Source organism: Thamnophis sirtalis, unplaced genomic scaffold (assembly GCF_051295495.1).
Source record: "Thamnophis sirtalis isolate CommonGarterSnake01/CBP01778 unplaced genomic scaffold, rThaSir2_p1.2 scaffold_5, whole genome shotgun sequence".
Taxonomy (NCBI): Eukaryota; Metazoa; Chordata; class Lepidosauria; order Squamata; family Natricidae; genus Thamnophis; species Thamnophis sirtalis.
The window spans coordinates 74,963,573-74,984,918 of NW_028261385.1; the positions used below are offsets into that span (position 1 = coordinate 74,963,573).

General features: G+C 34.8%; 1 protein-coding gene across 17 annotated transcripts in view; it reads right to left on the reverse strand.

The window, feature by feature from the left end:
* Nucleotides 1–21,346, reverse strand: part of PTPRD (protein tyrosine phosphatase receptor type D) — a 1,257,980-nt gene that overhangs the window by 208,882 nt on the left and 1,027,752 nt on the right. For all 17 annotated transcript variants that reach the window (XM_087716068.1, XM_087716065.1, XM_087716064.1 and 14 more), the window contains 2 exons: nucleotides 8,781–8,926; nucleotides 1,613–1,754 (listed from right to left, as the gene is read on the reverse strand). In XM_087716068.1, the coding sequence (XP_087572194.1) occupies nucleotides 1,613–1,754; nucleotides 8,781–8,926 (288 nt within the window). The remainder of the gene's footprint in view (nucleotides 1–1,612; nucleotides 1,755–8,780; nucleotides 8,927–21,346) is intronic.

Genomic DNA, 21,346 nt, shown 5'->3' on the forward strand with positions numbered 1-21,346 from the left:
TAACTCCTTTTCCCTAGCACATTTTTTTTTCACCCAACAGACAAAGGAATGACAAGATGTCCCCCTGACACATCAAATAAATAATAGTAATAACAATAATAGTACATATTTAGGAAAACTAGGATGCTTCTAATGGTATTAGCATGCCAGTGCGGCATGACAAATATAACAAAATCAAAATTAGTTCCATGGAGGTAAATATAGCTGTCACATCGCAGATGAATTGCCAAAGAAACTCCTTTTGAAAAAATAATGAAGTTTGCTGATGTTAATATACACCACTCCTTCCACCAATTATTTTATTTTCCCCAGGACATCTTTCTTCATCAGTTAATCCATAAAAAGCCTTGAGTATTGGAGACAGGCGAAGACACTTGTATCAATGCTTGAATCTTAACTACAGCAAAGTAATGCAAATGGGAAACTGGATGTTGTATACAGATACAAACAGAATATTAAATAAAATTACATCTGATAATATTGAAGAATACAACAAATAATTAAATCTGTATTCATATTACAAGAGAACTATAATACAAAATGAACTATCATCAGCCAAATTTGTTTCAAAATAAATGACAAGCATAACAATAAAACCAAACTCCCATAATAGAATAGTTTTAAATTTCTACATCAGGGATATATATCCAGTAGGCTTAAAATGCTTTGTTTGGAAACACAGGGTCAGAAGATTCAAGAAATGAAAAAAAATATATCCCTAAGGGCCTGGAACTCAGATTCAAAGGCTATCTGATATTTGGGTTTTAGTTGAAGTAAGGTCTTGTTTGTGGGCTTAACAGAAACTGCTCCTGTCACCAATGAAATAGAAAACATCTACAGCTAGAGCATTGAGTTTAACATCAACCTCACTATGATTTCTCAAAAATATAAGGAACAGAAAAAGATGACAGCATTTCTACTTATGAAGAAAAGTTTGCTAATGTTCACTAAGACAGTTAATTATAGTTCATCCTTTTATAAATAAAATCTGTTTCTATAATCTGCCACAGTCAGTTATCAACTTGTTGTACTAGCTTTGATATAAATGCTTATCACAAATAAATTGCCAAAAACAATGTGCTTGAAACACTTTGAAAATTTAATGTAAAAAAGCAATGAATGTATTTTATTAAAAATTGGTATTTTCACTTCTTATGTTACTCTCAGTGTGAAATGCATCTTAGGAAAGCTCAATTCATGGATTTCATATAGTTAATCCAATTGCAAATGTTAACAGCTGACTGAAGGTATGGACCATGGTTCTGTTATCATTAGCTGTACTATACATACATATATGGTATGCATATTATTTGGCATCTCTAAAATGTATACACAAAATACAGTAATCATTTAATGTGAGATCTCATCCAGCACTTATGACTGGGGAAACCTGGCACACAAAAACGAAAACATCTCAACTGCTCTTCCGATATAGGACTAGGGCAAACTGATTGCAATCAGATACTTCTTTCTAGATGAAAACAAAGCCCAACCTTCTAGCCTTTAATATACAAACTTTTAAGTATTACTATTATAAATCTATAATAGCTCTAATAAACTTGATACCATAATAAACTTTTTTTAAAAAAATATTATTTAAAAAAACACTTACCACGCAAGACAGTAAGTCTTGTGGACACACTTATTTCTCCAACACTGTTGGAGGCAACACATTCATAAATAGCTTCATCTCGTGGAGTTCGCAGTGGTTGTATTCTAAGGACTGATCCAGACCCATCATCAAACTCTATTACCTATTGAAGGAAACAACAGCTGTCACAGGTGTTGTTACAAACGCCTACCTCTTGGGTTAATCCTGTATAAATTAATAACTGGACTATTCTAAATTTCTCCTAGGTAACTGTCTGCAATTCATAAAAGTGATGTTTTAAGTACAGTTAAGTGCAAAAATTAATGTGTTACTGAAACTTAGTTGACATTATGCTGATCTTTGACCTGAATACAATAGGACGATGATTTGAGCCATAAAAAAATAGTAGATACATATCTACAATTACTGCACCAGTTCTTTTCAAACTACATCAATATCCTGAATCTTGAAAATATGTACTATATTCTTTTGATCAGCTGACAGCAACAAATTAAAATGAAGTGAATCTGACCATGATATTCAGCGAGTTTCAGGCAGTAATCAGATTGTGACACCTATAAATGGATCTCAGTTTTCCTCAAGGCATCAACTCTGAGGACATATTAGGACTACCATAGCTGAATGGCAAGAGTTCACATGAATAGTAAATGACAATAAAGAGATAGAGAAAACTCTTAATACATTGCTGTCATCTAATGATTGTATGGATTTTTGCAGCTGATAATATAGTAGTCATAATAACAATTTTATTTAATATTTAATGAATGACTGAAGGCAATGAAATTCTACAGATAACTCTATACTTCAAAGTATTATAAAATCATTTGATAACACAGAGACTATAACCTGAAGAAACTGGTATCCAATTATCAAAACAATCATTATTATTTCAGTCTTTAACTACTGGGATAGAGAACACACCCTTTCAATTTCCTAGTACCTCAGTTTGCCTATTAGAACAAATGAAATGCATTTCCATTAAAATAACTATTGGTTAACAAAACTGAGAAACCTTTACTCATGAATGTTCACCAGATTGATTCCTAAAATGTATTAAATACCTCTGCAGAACTTGATTTATTACTAGAAGTGAGTAAGGAAGGTGATTGGTTAGGTGACTGTGCTGGGGCACTGAATGCTACGCAGAAGCATCTCTAATCAGGTTTTTTTGATTCTCAGTCATCTAGGTGATAGTTGTTCCAAAGGTGCTTTTCCAAGAGGCAACTTGATTTTCTAGTTTCCCTTTGAAGACTACTTATCCAAGAAGCTTCTTAAGCTTAAGTCCTGTTGCCTCTTGAAAAAGCATCTTTGGGATAAGGGTTATACTGTTTTCTGGTGCTCAGTCCCAGGTCCTGATTTCAGAATTTCAATGGCTCTAGACTCTGGCTGATTGGAAGCCACCCAGAATTTGAAGTAAGATGAATGGCTATATAAATAAATAATAAATATTTAAATATATTAATGGCTCTTTCTTCCAATCAACATTATCAAATGGCCCTTCTATTAAAATAATCAACTATATGTGATTTCTGTTTCCTAAAATAACCTTCTACGTCTGTTTCCAGACAATTAGAAGACATCTCTCACTGTTGTGCTTTATTGTTACCAAACATACTCTGCTTCATGTACCAAATCTGGGGAAAAAATGTTCTGGCAAGATTCCCATGAAATTTAATTTTCATTGAAAATATAGACAGCGGTCCGACAGAGATTGGCAAGTTTTATACAAACAAAATAAGAACATGGCAGAAGACTGGTGACTTATAGAGCATTTTTTCCCTTTTGCATTTATAAAATACAGCTGTGTAGAAAGGATTACTTAGTTAGCTAATGCATTTTTGCATTTAACATAAGAAAATATAAGCTTTATATTGTAAATTTCTCCACCCAAGGACTTAGAAAAAGTTATATAGCAAGCTTAGCAGATTGCAGCACTGTATCATAAATTACTCTCACCTTTATCTATATTCCCATTTGCATCAATTAAGATAAAGAAGCTTTCTTGATTTTCCTAACGTACCACTTACTTGAGAAGAAGAGGAAAACCTGCATACTAAAAATAATGTTTCCCATAAAAATATTCTTAGCAATAGGTCAACTGTCTGAATTACAAAGTGTGTTATCAGACCATCACTTGATCTTGTCTGCAACAGACAATGACATATTTAAAATATCTCTGACTGAGGGGGTACTGTCTGAAAATTATGATCAGGTCATTGAAGAAATATGCTACCAAAGTTGTTCCAGTTGTTATTGTTTGTCCTTTATCCTTTCAGCTCTTCAAGAAAAGTATGCAAAGCTGCAAAACCAAACATAGTACTTTGTGTCAGAGTAGACACAAAGTTCTATACAAAATCTTGCATTGTCTGTTCCAGCTGCTACCATTCCTGGAAAGCTGAAGAAATATGTAATGATATACCTCTCTTCCTTTGTAATACCATAACTCTCAACACATTATTTTTAGCCTTTCACTCTATTTTCAGCCTATTATCTCTGAATCCTAAAAAAATGTATTGGATGCCCACCAGATGGCAATACAATATTAAACCCTTAAATATATATAAACATAAACAACAAAGATCAAACTGCTTCATCATAAGGACATTTTGGAGAAAAATGAGATTACTATGTTAGGTATTCTAGAAGTTTTGGTTACCTAAGTATTTAGAGAATAATTTTTATTTTGTGCCTATAAAGGTACAGATAGTCCCCGACTTACCATACAATTGAGCCCTAAGTTTAGGTTGCTAAGGGAGATATTGTTAAGTGAGTTTTTCCCATGGTCACAACAATCATTTTTCAGTGCTGTTGTAACTTTGTACTTAATGAATTGATGTACATCAAGGACTACTTGTAGTCTTCAATTTACAATCATTCATTTACTGATCTTTCGAAATTACAACAACACTGAAAAAAGTTACTTATAACCAGTCCTCACAACTACTGCAGCATTCCCACAACTAAGAGATCAAAATCTGAGTGCTTGGCACCTGGCAAATATTTTTTATGACAGTTGCAGTGTCCCAGAGTCATGTAATTATCATTTGCAACCTTCTCAATTGGCTTCTGATAAGCAAAGTGAATGGGGAAAACCTGATTCATTTAACAACCATGGGATTCACAACAAATTGTAATGATTTGTTTTAACAACTATGGCAAAAAAAATTCATAAAATTGGCCATAACTCATTTAACAACAACCTTGCTTAGGAACAGAAATTTTGGTCCCAATTGTGCTCATAACTATGATTACTTGTACTTCAGTTATACAGAGCACCCATTCCGTCTTTCAACTGAAAACTGGAGAATAGTGAATATCCAGCTTTGAGCATTCAAGATTCTTAATCTATCTTCTATATAAACTTGGTACAATTACTGCTTTATAAATTTTGTCTCATACTTTTGATATCTGCAGTGGGATAGAAAACTGTAAATTTGTTCTGTCACAGAAGACTATAAATTTACTCTGTCACAGCCTAAGGAAGTATAGAGTGTAAAAGCACATGCAATTTATACTGAGTTGCTTTCAGGTAGGCACTATTCATACACACTTTTGAGTATATATTCAATAGAGGATAATGTTTCCACATCCAACAAAGAGATAGGTAACAGAAAATTTCTATCATGCTGACCTTTGTTTGACTATGCATGGAAGCAGGAATGAATAGTTCAAAGGCAAACCTGATTCAAAATGAAAACCTTCAGGGAATCTTATCCGAGTCTTCACCTTAACAACCAACAGAACAAGTTTCTATTCAGGATTGTGTTATTATGTATGTAATGGTCCCATACTTATTCAGAAGCTATTGAACCTATGTCTATGGGGATTCTCGGTCAATCAGGTCATGGTTGTCCCAAAGGTGCTCTTTTAAGAGGCAACTGGACTTTCTGGTTTTTCTGTCGAAGATGTTTCGCTTCTCATCTAAGAAGCTTCTTCAGCTCAGAGCTGAAGAAACTTCTTGGATGAGAAGCGAAACATCTTTGAAGAAAAAAACCAGAAGGTTTGGTTGCCTCTTGAAAAAACACCATCAGAATTATTGAATCTGTGACATTGCGGTTTTTAATCTCCCTACCTGTAGGAGACATGCTCCTGATAGATGAAGAAAAGAAAAAGATTGAGTATCAACTAACATGGATTCTATTACATATTTTATCCAATTTTAGTTCTCCATTATGTAACTACAAGATTGGCTATCTCTCCCTTGTAGATAGTAAGATCAATCATATCCTACTCACAGTTATACATAAATAGCAATTAATTTCACCTAGTTTATATCTTGACTCTTTAGTCTGGCAAATACAAATATATCAATTGTAACTTTAACATTGTTGGGAGGAAAATCCATGGTGTGCATGTATGTATGTGTATATATAATATGTATGTGTGTGTGTTTCTGTGCATATGAAACAATTATTATGTCAAGTATACTGGTAGATTTTATATTCAAAAAGACACATGCATTTTTCTATTTGGATAAAAACAACAAGAAGATAATTGTAACATAAAAAAGGCCTGCTAAAAACTTTTGAGTGATATAGTAGATTTAAAAACTCTTCATTCCATATTTCATGAAGCCAAACAATGTGCTATCAAGTGATGAAAGATACAATGTTTATTTTGTAAAAAATCTGATAGCATAACACAGATGCTGATACTGAGTATATAAATTAAAGTAGTGCAAATTGCAGTTAAAATATGAAATATTGATTGCATCTTAGAAGAGAATATACATGGAAAGTCTAGACTACCACATTTGTTTTGCCTGGGGAACACATGCTTCTTCTAAAAACACGCAAATATCATTATATATATGTGTGTGTGTGTGTGTGTGTGTGTGTGTGTGTGTGTGTTCAATTAGTTAACAAATATCAATAAACATAAATTAAATTATCTAGAGCTGAAAAAGGGCAGGCATTAATGTGCAGTTGTGACAGTTCAGATTTATTGTGGGAAGAAATACTTAAGTAAAAATGTTTAATTAATATAAACAGTTGCCAACAGGTACTATGTAAAATCTTACATGGGCTCCAAAGCACACATTTTCTCTTTGACTCCAAAGTGCAATGCAGTCCCAGTAAAAAACAATTATTCAGGCATATTTTAATTAAATTCTTTTTAACAAGTGAAGCATGATTTAAATGTAGGATTCACAGTGTAATTAAAGACCCATGGGAACAAAGACGTTCAAGAAAACTTTCATCAAGAGAATTCATAACAGTGTTCTTCCTGGTCAAAAAAAAGGAGAGAATAGAAAGGAAAATGCAGCATTTAACTATGGCTCTGTGTTAGTGGCTCTCCATCCATTTTATTATGAAATACAACAAAACATGGTGTTTAGTTAATTTTCTTATTATAACATATTGTGAACTGCACATTCTCATAATTCTTCTGAGTGAGGTTAAAATATAATTACTATGCCTGGTTTTAGAATCAGGACATTTATGGCTGCTACTTTGTAGATATTACAGAGCTTTAACAGACAAAAAATAACTAGCAGTCAACACACTTGAATTGACAATAGGATCTTCTGAAAGATGATTGAACAGAGCTTTTGGACATTCTTTTCAAATTGCAAAGAATCAATGGAAATTAAAGTTTATTGTGAAAAGACAACTGAGAGTTGGTGTATGGTTGAATAAAGCAGAGCTTGGAGCTGTTGAGAACTTTCTGTTTTTAGTTTGAGGGAACCTCTCTGAAAAAAAAAGATCTTGAGGCTAAAACTGGTGGTCAACGTAGCATAAAGTTACACTGGTGGAGAAGTAATAAAATGCCAGTAGGATTCTGTAAGTAGTCTGGTTGAAGATTTTAGGCGAAGAGATCTAAAAAATAAATCAACCTGAAAATCAAGGGGAACTAAAAGGATGGAGGAAGAAAAATGTTGTTTCATATTGGTTCTCTCAGGGAGGAACATGACTTATTTCAGGTTCTCTGAAACTGAAACATGTCTATATTTCAGTTTCAGAGAAAAAATGATTGAAAGATTTCTTAAATGTTATCAATTATATCATAAAGTTTAGATATGCCAAATGATATGCAGAGTAAATAGTCTATGGCTACATAGAAGAACAAGACTCATAAAAATTGTGGAGTTTTGGTTTCGGTCTCATTGCTTATACAATGTATTTTAAATTTCACTAAAAAAAATTAGGGGTTTTTACCCAACATTTTTTAAAAGGGGATCTATATGTTAAAGACAAAAGAGTAAAGAAGGTTAACAGCATTCTGAAGGGGAAATATGCTATCAAAATGTATTGTATACTATTTTTTCATACTATATTTTCATTTTATTTATCAACATGCATGTTTTCTCATCAAGAAACAAACAGTGAGGCAGTTATTATTTTTGTTCTAATGTTTCTGTTTTATTTCCCTTACCCTGACATCACCATTTGCTTTTTTTAAAAACAAAAACATCTACAGCATTTAATGTATGAATAAAATTGATTCTTAATACTTGTTAAAATAACCAATCTTATTATGCCCAGTATCATAATTCTAACCCTTTGGCTGGTTTCTACATAGTACCCCTAATGGTGACCTTAGGAACTATGTACATATTTTTCTGCCATTAATCCACAGGTAGGTCAATAGTAACTAGTTACTACATAAATAGGGAATATAAAAAAAAATCACAGAACAACTTTCTAGGATCAAGAGCATGGGTGAAATTCAGCAGTTCTGACAGGTTCTGGAGAACCAGTAGGGGAAATTTTGAGTAATTCAGAGAACCGGTAAATACTACTTCTGGCTGGCCCCAGAGTGGGGTGGGAATGAAGTTTTTGCAGTATTTTTCTCCCAGGAGTGGGGAGGGAATGAGGATTTTGCAGTATCCTTCCCCTGAAGTGTGGTAGGAATGGAGATTTTGCAGTATCCTTCCCCTGGAGTGGGGTGGGAATGGAGATTTTGCAGTATCCTTCCTCTGCCATGCCTACCAAGCAACACCCACAGAACCAGTAGTAAAAAAAATGAATTTCACCACTGATCAAGAGCTATAACCTTCTAAACAAAAATGAAATTCTTCTTTAAGGAAAAGTCTGAAACAAATCTTTTTTTTCTGAAAGAAAATCACTGCTGTTGTTTAAAAGTATACTATTCAGAAACAGAAAGGGAATAATCAAGGAATGTTAAAGTAATGGTTTTCAGAGGAACAGAACAATGGACCTAATACCTCAAATCTCTGATTGCTGACTTTTTTGCCCTTCTTGTTCCAGACAATTTTAGGCCTTGGGTCTCCTGTAGCTTGACAGATGAATGAGGCAACTCCTCCAGAGACCCCTGTCTGGTCAACAGGTGTTCTTGCAAACTTTGGTGGTGCTAAAAAAGGAAAGAGTAAAATAAATCTAAGCAAGAACTCACCAAAATAATGTGTCAGGATGTCAGAAATATTAAACCAAAACAAATAATATTAACTTTCAGAGTAAAGTTTTGACAGAAAAGGCAAGCTGATATGCAGATAGTCCTTGAGTTACGATTTGTCACTTAGGAACCATTCAAACTGGTTCAAACTGCTGTGAAATTCAGCAGGTTCTGACCAGTTCTGGAGAACCGGTAGCAAAAATTTTGAGTAGTTTGGAGAACCAATAAATATCACCTCTGACTGGCCGGTCCCCCATCTATTCATTGCCTCCAGAGTCCCAGCTGATCAGGAGGAAATGGGGATTTTGCAGTAACCTTCCCCTGGGGTGGGGTGGGAATGGAGATTTTGCAGTATCCTTCCCCTGCCACACCCACAGAACCAGTAGTAAAATAAATTGAATTTCACCACTGGTTCAAAGTTACAATGGACCTCCCTGGGGCTACAGACAAACCACTTCCACAGTTCTTATAGTCACTCCTTCACAGTCACATGACCAAATTTGCATTAAAAGTTACAAAATCAGGTCAGTGATCTGCTTTACAACCTTCACAATTTGCAATTGTAAGGGGTAGGCTCCATTATGATCGTAAGTCAAGAACTACCTGCAACACAATTGGCTACATTATAATATGCCAGTTCCAGGCAGGACTTAACATATTATACATGCTGATATTGTCAGAAATCTTATACATACAAATATATAATGCATAAACTAGAAAATAAAATAAAATTGCAGTTCCCTGCTTGCTGTACAGTCTTCAATTATAACATCATAATCAATATGCTATATTTTAAAATACCATACAAATCTAAATTAAAATTTTGTAGCAAAGCTGTGCTGATGTAATTACCCAACTTGGAAAACTGTTCTCCATAAATATTTGACTTGTTCCATGGACCATTTCTATCAAAAACAAAAACCACGTGTAGCAAAGACTGCAATTAAGAAATTAATAGTTTCTGCTTAAGACTTTAACTAGGCTCAAAAATTTAAAGAGATGGTAACTGTAGCCAAAAATAAGGAGATTATGGACAAAAGTTGACAAATCTAAATAACATATTAATGTGCAAAAGTATCACAGTAACAGCAAAGGTGAGAACCATCAAATAAAGTAAAACAGATGTCTTTGAAATGTAGTGTCAGAGAAGATTGTTAAGAATAAGTTGGACTACAAGGAGAACAAATAATTCAACACTAGATGAACTAAAATCAAACTGTTCACTGAAAACACTAATAATGAAGCTAGAGCTATTTTGAAGATGTAATGGAAAGGCAAGATTATTTGTGAAAAACTTGACATTTGAAAAAATGAAAGGCAATCAAAAGAGGTCAATAGAAGACAAAACAGCTAGATGCTACTATGAGCTTATAATAACTGAAAGAGCAACTACTAAAAAAAGCCCACTCCTGGTGTCTGTTCTTGGGTCATGAGTTGGAAATGATTGAATGGTTGACCAACAATAAACTTCAGCCTCAGAAAACAATGTATTATCAAGTAATATATCAGCTAGACCGATACATATGAATGATTTTGTGTTAGAACTATACAAGCCTCACAACATTTTTGTGGTGATTGTTGTTATTAAAACTTATATTGATTGATCTAGTATTAGGCAAAGATCTAGTCAGTGGCAACAGAACTGCTGGATGTTTTCTACTCAACTGAAGACAGAAGAGAAGGTCCACCACAATTGTGTGAAATAGTTTTCACATGGTCATGAGGAAAACAGTCTGATATTGGAACAGGCCATGACCAAAACAAAAGAGGGATGGAAAACAACCTTACCACCCAAAAGAGAATGGTTCTATAATAGTATGTACATAATCAGAAGAAAGAGACACAAGAATTTTAATTTTACTATAAACAGAAATTGAATCCCTTACGTTGAAGTCAAAACAGAGGTGGGTTTCTGCTGGTTCACCCTGGATTGGGCGAACCAGTAGTGGCAGTGGGGGGGGATGCTCCGCCAACCCACCCTGATGCTTCTGCATATGTGTGCGCACGAGCAAACCAGTAGTAAAATAAATTGAAACCCACCACTGAATCAAAAGAATTATTTTGTAATTGGTTCATCATTTTTTCTATAATAAAACATTTAAGAAGCTCTTACAGTATATGCTTATAGGATATGGTGGTGTAGTGGTTCAATAGTTAAGAAACTGGGCTTGTGGGCTGAAAAGCTGCAGTCCAGGTTCAAGACCCGAGTACCATGCGATGGGGTGAGCTGCTGTCCTTGCCCTAGCTCCTGCCAACCTAACAGTTTGAAAACTAGAGTTGGCAATGACTAGCAGAGTAAAATCCGCAGTGATCCTTTACCTTTTCTTTTTTTACAGTATATGCTTAATGCTAATTTAGCTACTTATAGTTTAGCTTATCAAGGGAAGCCTACAGTTCATATCAATAGAATAGGGCCCATTTATGATTCATTGTGGAACAGAGAGTCCTTGAACCATTCTGAGTTCTGTCTAGAGACAGAACTGCCAAATTCCTGCCTCAAGATTTTGCCTAGTGCCTCAACTGCTGTATCTAAACGTTAGGTGGAGGGGAGAGGAATAAAGCTGAAAGCAAAATCATAAATAAAAACATCACTTGTAGGGGAAAAATATATATTTCCATATACCTGACCCAATCATACCAATTATAAAACTGTAACTTGCAATATTTCATATTATGACAGCTCAAGATAACATGAATTATATATTTATGATACTGTAAGTAGGCCTTTTCCTGGGAAAAGACACAACTGCTAGAAAAAGTATAGGTGAATTGTGTTTGTAGTGCCCAGATATCTTGAAAATGATTCTGAACACTATATATCCTTAGCATCTAACAAGAAGGAATGGATAACTGCTAGAGAAGGTATAGGCAAATTGTGTTTCTAGTGCCCAGATAGGTCAGAAGCAACCTAGAATTAAGCAGAAAATTAACTACAAATATAGCAAGTACAAGCTAACTGTAAACTTAGTGCCAGTCTAAAACCTTGCATACTTAATCCATTCTAGAAGGGATGGAAAGTGGTTTAATCAAATGCAATTACTTAATTAACAATTAATGACCTTTACCTTTATAAATACATTCAATTTTCCTGTGGAATTTATACTTCATTTGAGTGTTTTATTTTCAAAACTGATAAGAAAATCAAGATTAATGCTAATAACTATTCCTATTAGAGTTTATATTTTTATTAAGACTATAATTTAAGTATGTAAACATGTTTTATTTCTGTGATTTTTTTCGTCATAATTCCTATTAGTTAAAATATATTAAAAGCCTTATTGTGAGAGGAACTTGATCCATCAACTGATTGGATCAGCTGCTCTTCCCCTGAGTCATGACATGAAACCATTCAGATGGGCTTCCAATCATTATGAAATTATTTGGGAGGAGCTCAGTGGGCAGTGAATTCAACCGCCTTCTTTTACAGGCAGCAATCTTAAATATTTAGATGACTGAGAATCTCCAAAAACATTAAGGGATGAGTTCCATGTACTGTTGCTTTTCTTTATCTTAAATCATTTTCTTTTGAATATAAAAATAGTATTCATTATGTCCATCCATCTATACATACTGTCAGAACATTCAATACAGAAATATGCAACATTACAGTCATTGGAACTTTTAGCCTGCCTTGTTTCTAAATTACAATTCCCAGCTATGAGCTAAAAGTGAGCAGTAATACAATATTCTGCTAAGTGGTTTATCACTGCTATTTCCCATCCTTCCGATGTTGCTATTTGTATCTATTTGTAGATTCTAAGCCCTTTCTGCTACAGATTGTCAAATCTGTTCTTTGTACATAAATGAATCAATAAGAATAACAGATAAGTATTAGGAATTATGCCAAAGTTTTAATATTTCATCTAAGAGTTAATATTACTAACATATCTAGCACACTTAGTAGGTTTGGTTGCCCTTCATTTCTTTTTAAAATAATTTTCATAGCAGAGTCATTTATAGCATTCACTGCTAATTTACTCATTAATCATAATTTATCACATCAGTTATGCTGATCATCATTATAAGCAATTACTGCTCCTTAATTCTAACCTGTGCTTACAATGTACCTGCAAATTGGCTTGTGCAAGAAGTTAATTAGCTTTTATTTCTAAAAGGGCAAGCAAGTGAGAATGATTTCATAAAATCTTTCTAACTGCTAAACAAAGCTTTCTCTAGAATTTTACTGACGATATAAACTGTCAATCATATAATACCAAGCCTGACATGTTGTTATGAATAATAATACACATATGATGTATTAAGGATAACCCCATTCAGAAATTGCCAAACCTTCATCCTTAACCTAAGGTTTGCTATACAAGTAGATAAATATCTAGGATAAATGAAAAACTTTTCACCAGACATAATAACAACAGTTTTAAAGACTTTTTAAAATTACTAATCACAACCTCAGAATTATTTTGTTTACCTATGAAAAATTATAGTATATTCTTAAATACATTTTTGAATGCTCAAAATTACTAACATATTTTACTTCATCTTATTAACGACAATTGTGATATTTATTTTAATCAGTTCACATGTAAATTTGCACTCACAGGCATTAGTTCCATGATGGTGAATCTATGGCATGTGTGCCACAACTGGCACGTGGAGCCATATCTGAGGGAATGTGTGCACTGGCCAGCTGATTTTTGGCCTTCCAGAGGGTGGAGAGAGGCCATTTTCCCCCTCCCCAGGCTTCAGGAAAGCCTCCAGAGCCTGTGGATGGCGAAAACTGGGAAACCAAACAGGCCAAAACAGGCCTACCAGAAGTTTGGAAACCAACAGGCCATTTTCTGTGTCATTTTTGGGCTGTTTTTGGACTGAAAAACAGCCTGAAAACAGCCTGAAATACGGCCTAAAAATGGACCAAAAAACATGCTGGTTTTTGGTCTGTTTTCATTCTGATTTTGGGGCATTTTCAGGTAAAAAATGGCCTGAAAATGCCCCCCCCAAAACCGATCTAAAACAGCCCAAAAATCACCTGAAAACGGCCTGAAAAATGGCCCCCCAAAAAGAGGCTTGTGCACACCAGCCACACACATTCTGGTTTGGCCACTGTTCTATTCTGTCTAACCTTTTTTTGTCCAAATCCAAACATTGCTACACAAGTGTTCCCATCCTGATGTATTTAGTCTCTTCCTACAGTTTCAGTTATGTGAGACACATTTTATTAATACATGCATTTTGGTTTAATATTTCAAAAAGTATCTGATTACATGGATAATAATGATGCAGTATATTGAAAATGTGATTAAGTGATAAACAGGATGTTAAGCAGTGAATTACATGTAGGAACAGTGTGTTATATTTCTCAGGGTCCCAAATTATATTTGAATAACTAGCAATATTATGGATATGGGATTCTGTAATTGTCATGGCTGCATATTTTATTTATGATGATTATACCCTTTTAGAAATATATTACCAAGACCTCAGGGCAAAGAAAACCAAGAATTCCAAACCAAGTCAAACAACAGTATTTACTGTCCACATATTAATTTACAGTTTATATTGCTTAACTGAATACAAACAAAATATTTTTTCACACATATTCAAAGCTGTAGAAATGCTTTAAATTAATTATGTTTACCAATATTTTCAGGATGAAGGGAAAAGTAGCTGAGGATTTTCTCAAAATGTATCCATTTTTTATGATACTAAAGTTGTTCTTGGCATGATGCGATTAATAAAATGATTTGTCACTTATATGTAAGTGTAAAGATTACAACCCAACTGCAATGCCATTACCACAAAGTTATAACAGAGAATTTGAACGTGAATGTTTTAGAATATTTATTTCTTAGTCAAGATTTTCTCTCCAAAAATTGTGAGTCTTTTTAGAGACACTCTGAAACATACTAGAAAATAAATAATATTTTTTTATCAGTGAATAGACGTTCCAGAATAGAAAGACTGTAATGAAGATTATCATGAAGCATGGCTATTTTGAAAAAGAGATGAGAAATGCCATTTTACTTTAACCATTTAGCTGTCAGCCTTATCTTATCGAGTATACTAATATTTAGTTTTATTACTTAGTTGACACATAGTATTTTTGTCCGTGACCTGTCAAAACCGCGTTCCACAAAAGCGCGGTCGACGTAAGGTTTTCGCTTTATTTTTACATTTTTTGATCTTTTTCGTCGCGCTGTGATGACGTCACATACGCGCTTTCGTCGACCGCACTTTTGTCTACCGCGGTTTTGTGGTGGAACCATTTTTGTCAGAACATATCTATGTAATCTAGGAAACCCAAATACTGGTTTTCTATATCTTCTCTTTCCCTGTTGAACAAAGTGATATTTTTATGAAGTCTTTTTCATATTCTGTGTTTCCTTATTTTCTTACCTAGCAGAGATCTTATTTCCTCCTTCTCACATTCTTTGCCCAGAGAGACCTTTCTGGCATGATAGTCATCTCTCACAATCACCAGTCTTGGTTGCATCTTCTTTCCTAAACTCCTAGCCTGTCCCTCCTGACTAAGTCATGCTTCTCTTCTACCACTGCCTGATAGGTTGGGGCCACCTTAGAAGTAGTGCTCCCCATGGTGGAATGCAAGAATGGGCAGAGGTTCTCTGATGTCAGAACTGCTCAACTCAGGAAGCTTTTAGCTCTTCTAAAAAAAATATGATTCAGTACTTACTGAATCCTTTTAAATAATTGATAGATTTCATACTTAACAGGAATCCAATGACCATATACAAGCCACCAAACATTGAACTGACTGCTATGAGGAAAGGAAAGAAGGAAGGAAGGCATTAATAACAGAGTATTATTAAGTGTTTCACCTTTACTTTTAAGTTCCTCTAAATGAAAAAAATAAGGTAATTGTCACAAAAACTGTATAGCTCTATCATGGCAACAATCTAAGCAAGTATACAAAGTCATGTTAATTTTTTCATGTTTCCAGGAAAAATTATTTCAGAAGGAAGAGACAGAAGAGATCTTTATCTGAAACATATGGTGTGATTTCCTGCTGGATTGAAACTGATTTGTTTGTTCTTATGCCCTTAACAATAGTATAAAGTATTAAAATGTTTCATCTAAAACATATTTATATATGATAAAAGTTACAGATGAAATTGTTTCAAATGCTGCATTAAAAAGACTAGCAGTTTTACTCTACATCAACTCCACTTTTATATCTAATAACTGTTCTTAAGAATTAAGAGGCACATTAATGAGTTTGCATTCAGAGTAGTTGTGAAACTTAATGAAGTATTAAAACAATGTTTAGCTCTTGATTTGCTAGTTCCTTAAAATGACATACAATCGTATATATGTCCTTAAAATAACATACAATCTTATGTTTAGATCTGTTTATATCTAAAATCATATAGTATGCCATATATGCAACAAAGCCTATATATTAATGCATGCAGGGTGTATATTTTTATATTGCACATAATAAATAATGAAGTATAAAATCTGGATATAGCTTTATCTGAATTTTTTAAAAAAAGAATCTGCCCTTTAATCCATATTAAGCTTTTATCCAGCAGAAAATGAAAAGCATAAAGCCTCTTGAAGCTAAAAGGTTAGACATTTCATCCCTCTGGAATGGTACATAACCTTGTCATAGTCACTAATTTACTGAAAGAAAATTCTCCTTCAAGCTTTCGGTCTTCTTTTTTATTTTTTTTGCTGCTGTTCCTTTTTCAAATTTTAATGTCTGCTAGCGATGCATGAATTATTTGGTAACTAAGATCTGAAGCTGCCTTTCACCATGTAAAGTCAGATAAGAGAGTCTTAAAATGCCAGACAAATTCATCTTGTTTCAGAAGACTGTTTCTTCTAATATGAACAAAAAAAATGGAATATTGTACAGGGTTAAGTTTAAATTATTTTAAATATTTGTGAAGCATTCATCTTTACATTTATCTTTAAACAACAAGAACAAAAGTTTGAGTTTAAAAAAACCTTATAAAAATAAATTCAAGTAATCAACACTTACTTGGTTACTAATTATAGCACTGTGTGACAAAACCAGCTAATGCAGCTGAACACAGTAACAACTCATGTATTCATTTCAGCAGATAGGAAATCTGCTTTTTCTGATATAGAAAAAATAAATAGTATTAACAGCATATAGATGCATGATATTCACTATGATGAGCCTATTCTGGCCTTTAAATAAGAGGGTGTATTTTATGAGATTAAATGTGGTTACAGCCAACAATTGATGCATTTAAAAATAGGAATTCCAATTTTTCAACTAATTTTCCCATACTCTCTACTAAATTAGATACTTTCAAAATTAGGGTACCCTTCTTTATAAATTTACTTATCCATTTTCCTCGTGAAACTTATTTTAAAAATGGAACTCTCCTCTCCTTGAATTATTTTTTTTAAAGCTTCCCTCAGGCAAGGCTTTTTTAATATGATGGAGCAGCCACCAATAGCAATAGCAATAGCAATAGCAATAGCAGTAGACTTATATACCGCTTCATAGGCCTTTCAGGCCTCTCTAAGCGGTTTACAGAGAGTCAGCATATTGCCCCCAACAATCTGGGTCCTCATTTTACCCACCTCGGAAGGATGGAAGGCTGAGTCAACCACCATCACACCTTAGAAGATCAACTACTGATAGTACAAACTAGTCTGTAATCTTAAATGCTTCTTAATTAAAGCAGCCAGAAACAGGACGTGAAGGAAAAAAGGAACTGAAGTATGATAGGGGTTTGAGGTAGAAGTTCCAGAAGGCTATGACTATTTTGGCCTCTTAACTGTCCTAGATGGGACAGTAATTCAGGACTGGGCACAGTTAGATTTGCTTCTTGAGTATGAAACAACTACTTGAAGAAAAAATAGCTACTGGGACAAAGAAGGCACTTTCAAAGATTCATCTTGTGTATCAGTTGTACCTGTTATTGAATCAGGAGATGGGCCAGGTAGTCACTCATGCTTTAGTCATCTCATGACAGGATTATTGCAATGTAGGCTACATAGTTGCACTTTGAGACCACTCAAAGTCTACCTGTGGTCTAAAATGAAGGTAACAACTGGTGAATGTTGGTATGCTCTTGTGACAATACTACTCAGAGAGCTACATTGCTCACCATTCAGTTTTAGGTACAATTCAAGGTGCTTCTTGCTACCTAAGCCATTCATAGTATTTTTACAATGTAGCACTTGTTACCTAGAACATCTCCCCTCGCCCCACCAAGCTTCACATGGCTCCTACCCTGATGATGTTCAGGAAGTTTTTGAAAACCTGGCTTTCACTCCAAGGTGAAAACCAAGCTTCTGTACAAATTTATTTGCTTGAGGAATTATTTTTTTCAACCTCATAGGGTTTGTTTCTTACTATTTTATGGTTTTATTATTACTTATGGTTTTATTTTTTAACACATTTGTCAGCCTCTACGTAAATAAATAAATGTAAATTAGAATCCCCCATTGTCAGTACAATAGTTGACATAGAAACATTTGAGTGTATACTGGTTCTTCATTGGTTTATAGAGGAAGAGGCTGCTTACCTGTAATTTATGTTGAGACCAATATGCAAATGTATTTCCTAAATAAGGCTAGAGGCAGGGGTGAAATTCAGCAGGTTCTGACAGGTTCTGGACAACTGGTAGCAGAAATTTTGAGTAGTTCGGAGAACTGGAAAATACCAGTTCTAGCTGGCCCAAGAGTGAGTGGGAATGGAGATTTTGCAATATCCTTTTCCCAGGAGTGGGGAGGGAATCGAGATTTTGCAAGATCCTTTCCTGGCGATGCCCACCATGCCACACCCACAGAACTGGTAGTAAAAAAAATGAATTTCACCACTAGTTAGAAACCTCATATTTTTTGTTTGCTTTAACCACCAGTCTTGTCCAACTTGTGGGGACTTTTTAGGTAAGTGCTCTCCATGCTACCCTGTCAGCACAGCTTTTTTCAATTGTTTGATGTTAATCTTTCTATCAGATTTGAGTTTTCAAAGCAGCATGTTCTTTGCTTGCCCTTTCTTCTTGTTCAACTAACCATTCTTAGTATCATTGACTTTTCTGATGAAATTGTATGCAGAACATGGCCAAAGTAAATCAGACATAATCTTGTGATTTAATGATATGTTTGGTTTTATATGATTCAGCACCTCTATCTTTGTTGCTCTAGCTATCCATGGTATACGCAATAATTTATGCCAGCATTACAGTTCAAAGATGTCAATTCTTCGTTTATCAGCCATTCTTAGAGACTTGGAATGGATTTCTCACACCCATTCATCATTATAGAGTTCCCTAACAAGTCTTTTGGTATTTATATCAATATCTCTATCTTCCAGATCTTATTTATGTTAACCACTGCAGTGCAGTCTAAGGTTATCCTGTGTTTGATTTCAGGAGTAGAATCCTGAACAATTTTTCATCCAAGAAAAGTAAATTTTGTAACTAATTCTATTTCCTCCTTATAGATTTTAAACATCATGTGTCCATCTATAGCTGTTGTTATTATCTTTGTTTTTCTGATGTTAAGACTCAATCCTACTTTTTCATTTTCATCCTTGATTTTCCAGATTATTCTTCCTTATTTTCAGTTAATAGTGTTGTATCATCCGTGTACCGCAAATTATTTATGGTTCTTTCCCCAATTTTCATTCCAGCATCAGATCAGTTCAGATCTAATTTTCTAATGATCAATTCAGCATGCAGATTGAACAAAAATAGTGATTAAAATGGTAATAAATTACATCCCTTATTGATTCTGAACTAATCTGTGTCGCCATAAAGTGCTCTCGCTTTTGCTTTCTGATCAGTATATACTGATCTGAAAAGTCTGATAAGGTGGGGACACCAAGATCAAGCAGAACTGCCCATGGCTTATTGTGTTCTACACAGTCAAAAGCTTTTCTGTAATCAATAAAACACATATATAGTCCCTTTTTGATATTCTCATGCCTTTTCCATAATCGATCTAATATTGGCAATACGATCTCGAATAACACGCCCCTTTATAAAACCAACTTGTACATCAGATAACTCTTGATCGATGACATTCTGTGCCCTCTGTTTAATGACCTTTTCAGAATCTTGCTTGCATGAAAAATGCAATTGTGTGATAGTTGGAGCAGTCTCTGACATTGCCTTTCTTTACTAGTGGGAATCCTCATATTATCATGATAAAAAAAACATGCATTGGGGTGAAAATTTAAAAACACCTATTAGAAAGCAAACTTCACTGGACTTAGACATGGATTGTAAGTAGAGATGGTATTGATTGAACTGCCCATAAGAATCCCATTTGAAAATTGATGCAAAAATTTTACATATAAAGTATACCATAACCCCAGGGCACTCATAGGATATGGAGATGTATTCGTATAGAATCTTATCAAAGCAATAGCATGAGTGGGTTGAATCAATAATTGCACAATAGCTATTGGAGATTCTTAATCATCCAAGTCATGGTTCTCCAAAAGGTGCTTTTTCAAGAGACAACTGGGCTTTCTGGTTTTTCTTTGAAGAAGTTTCCCTTCTTATCCAAGAAGCTTCTTCAGCTGTGACTGGATGGTTGGGAATGGAAGGATTTATACTTCTTGCAGAGAGCTAGTCATTTGCATTCTTTTAGCACTCATTAATGAAACCTGGAGGATTATCTGTGTCCTCAAAGTCACCTGAGTAATGCAAATGGGTATGGAGTCCCCTTGGAACTGTTGGAAGGACTGTGCTGTACAATACACTGGAAATAGATGGTATGGTATTCTTCCACCTCTGTTGAGAGAGGGCTGTTCAATATTGACATACCATATTTTTCAGAGAAGAAGACACACCTTCCCCCCAAATGAGGATGAAAATCTGGGTGCATCTTATACTCCAAAGGTAGCAATAGCAATAGCAGTAGACTTATATACCGCTTCATAGGGCTTTCAGCCCTCTCTAAGCGGTTTACAGAGAGTCAGCATATTGCCCCCAACAATCTGGGTCCTCATTTTACCCACCTCGGAAGGATGGAAGGCTGAGTCAACCCTGAGCTGGTGAGATTTGAACCACTGAATTGCTGATCTAGCAGTAGCCTGCAGTGCTGCATTTAACCACTGCGCCACCTCGCTCACCCACTGGCCCACACGCGCAAGAGGCCCAGGAAAGCATGGAGGTCAGGACTCAATTGGTGAAGCGGGTGTTGCACAGGAGGTGTAAGGCAAGGTGGCCAGCAGCTCTTCCTAGCCCTTCTCCAGATGACCCAAGCAGAGGGCAGTCGGCTCCCGAGAAAAGCCTTTGTAGAGAAAAGATCAGTCCTCTTCCCTTCCTCCAACCCCCCAATCTGCTCGCATATGTCATGCAGTGCTTATTGTTATTGCTGCTAATGTACCCAGCTACCATATCTCTTTGCTGCAGCCCACACCTGTCTTTCCCTCCTTGCTGAAGAGAAGAAACAAGCTGACTGCTG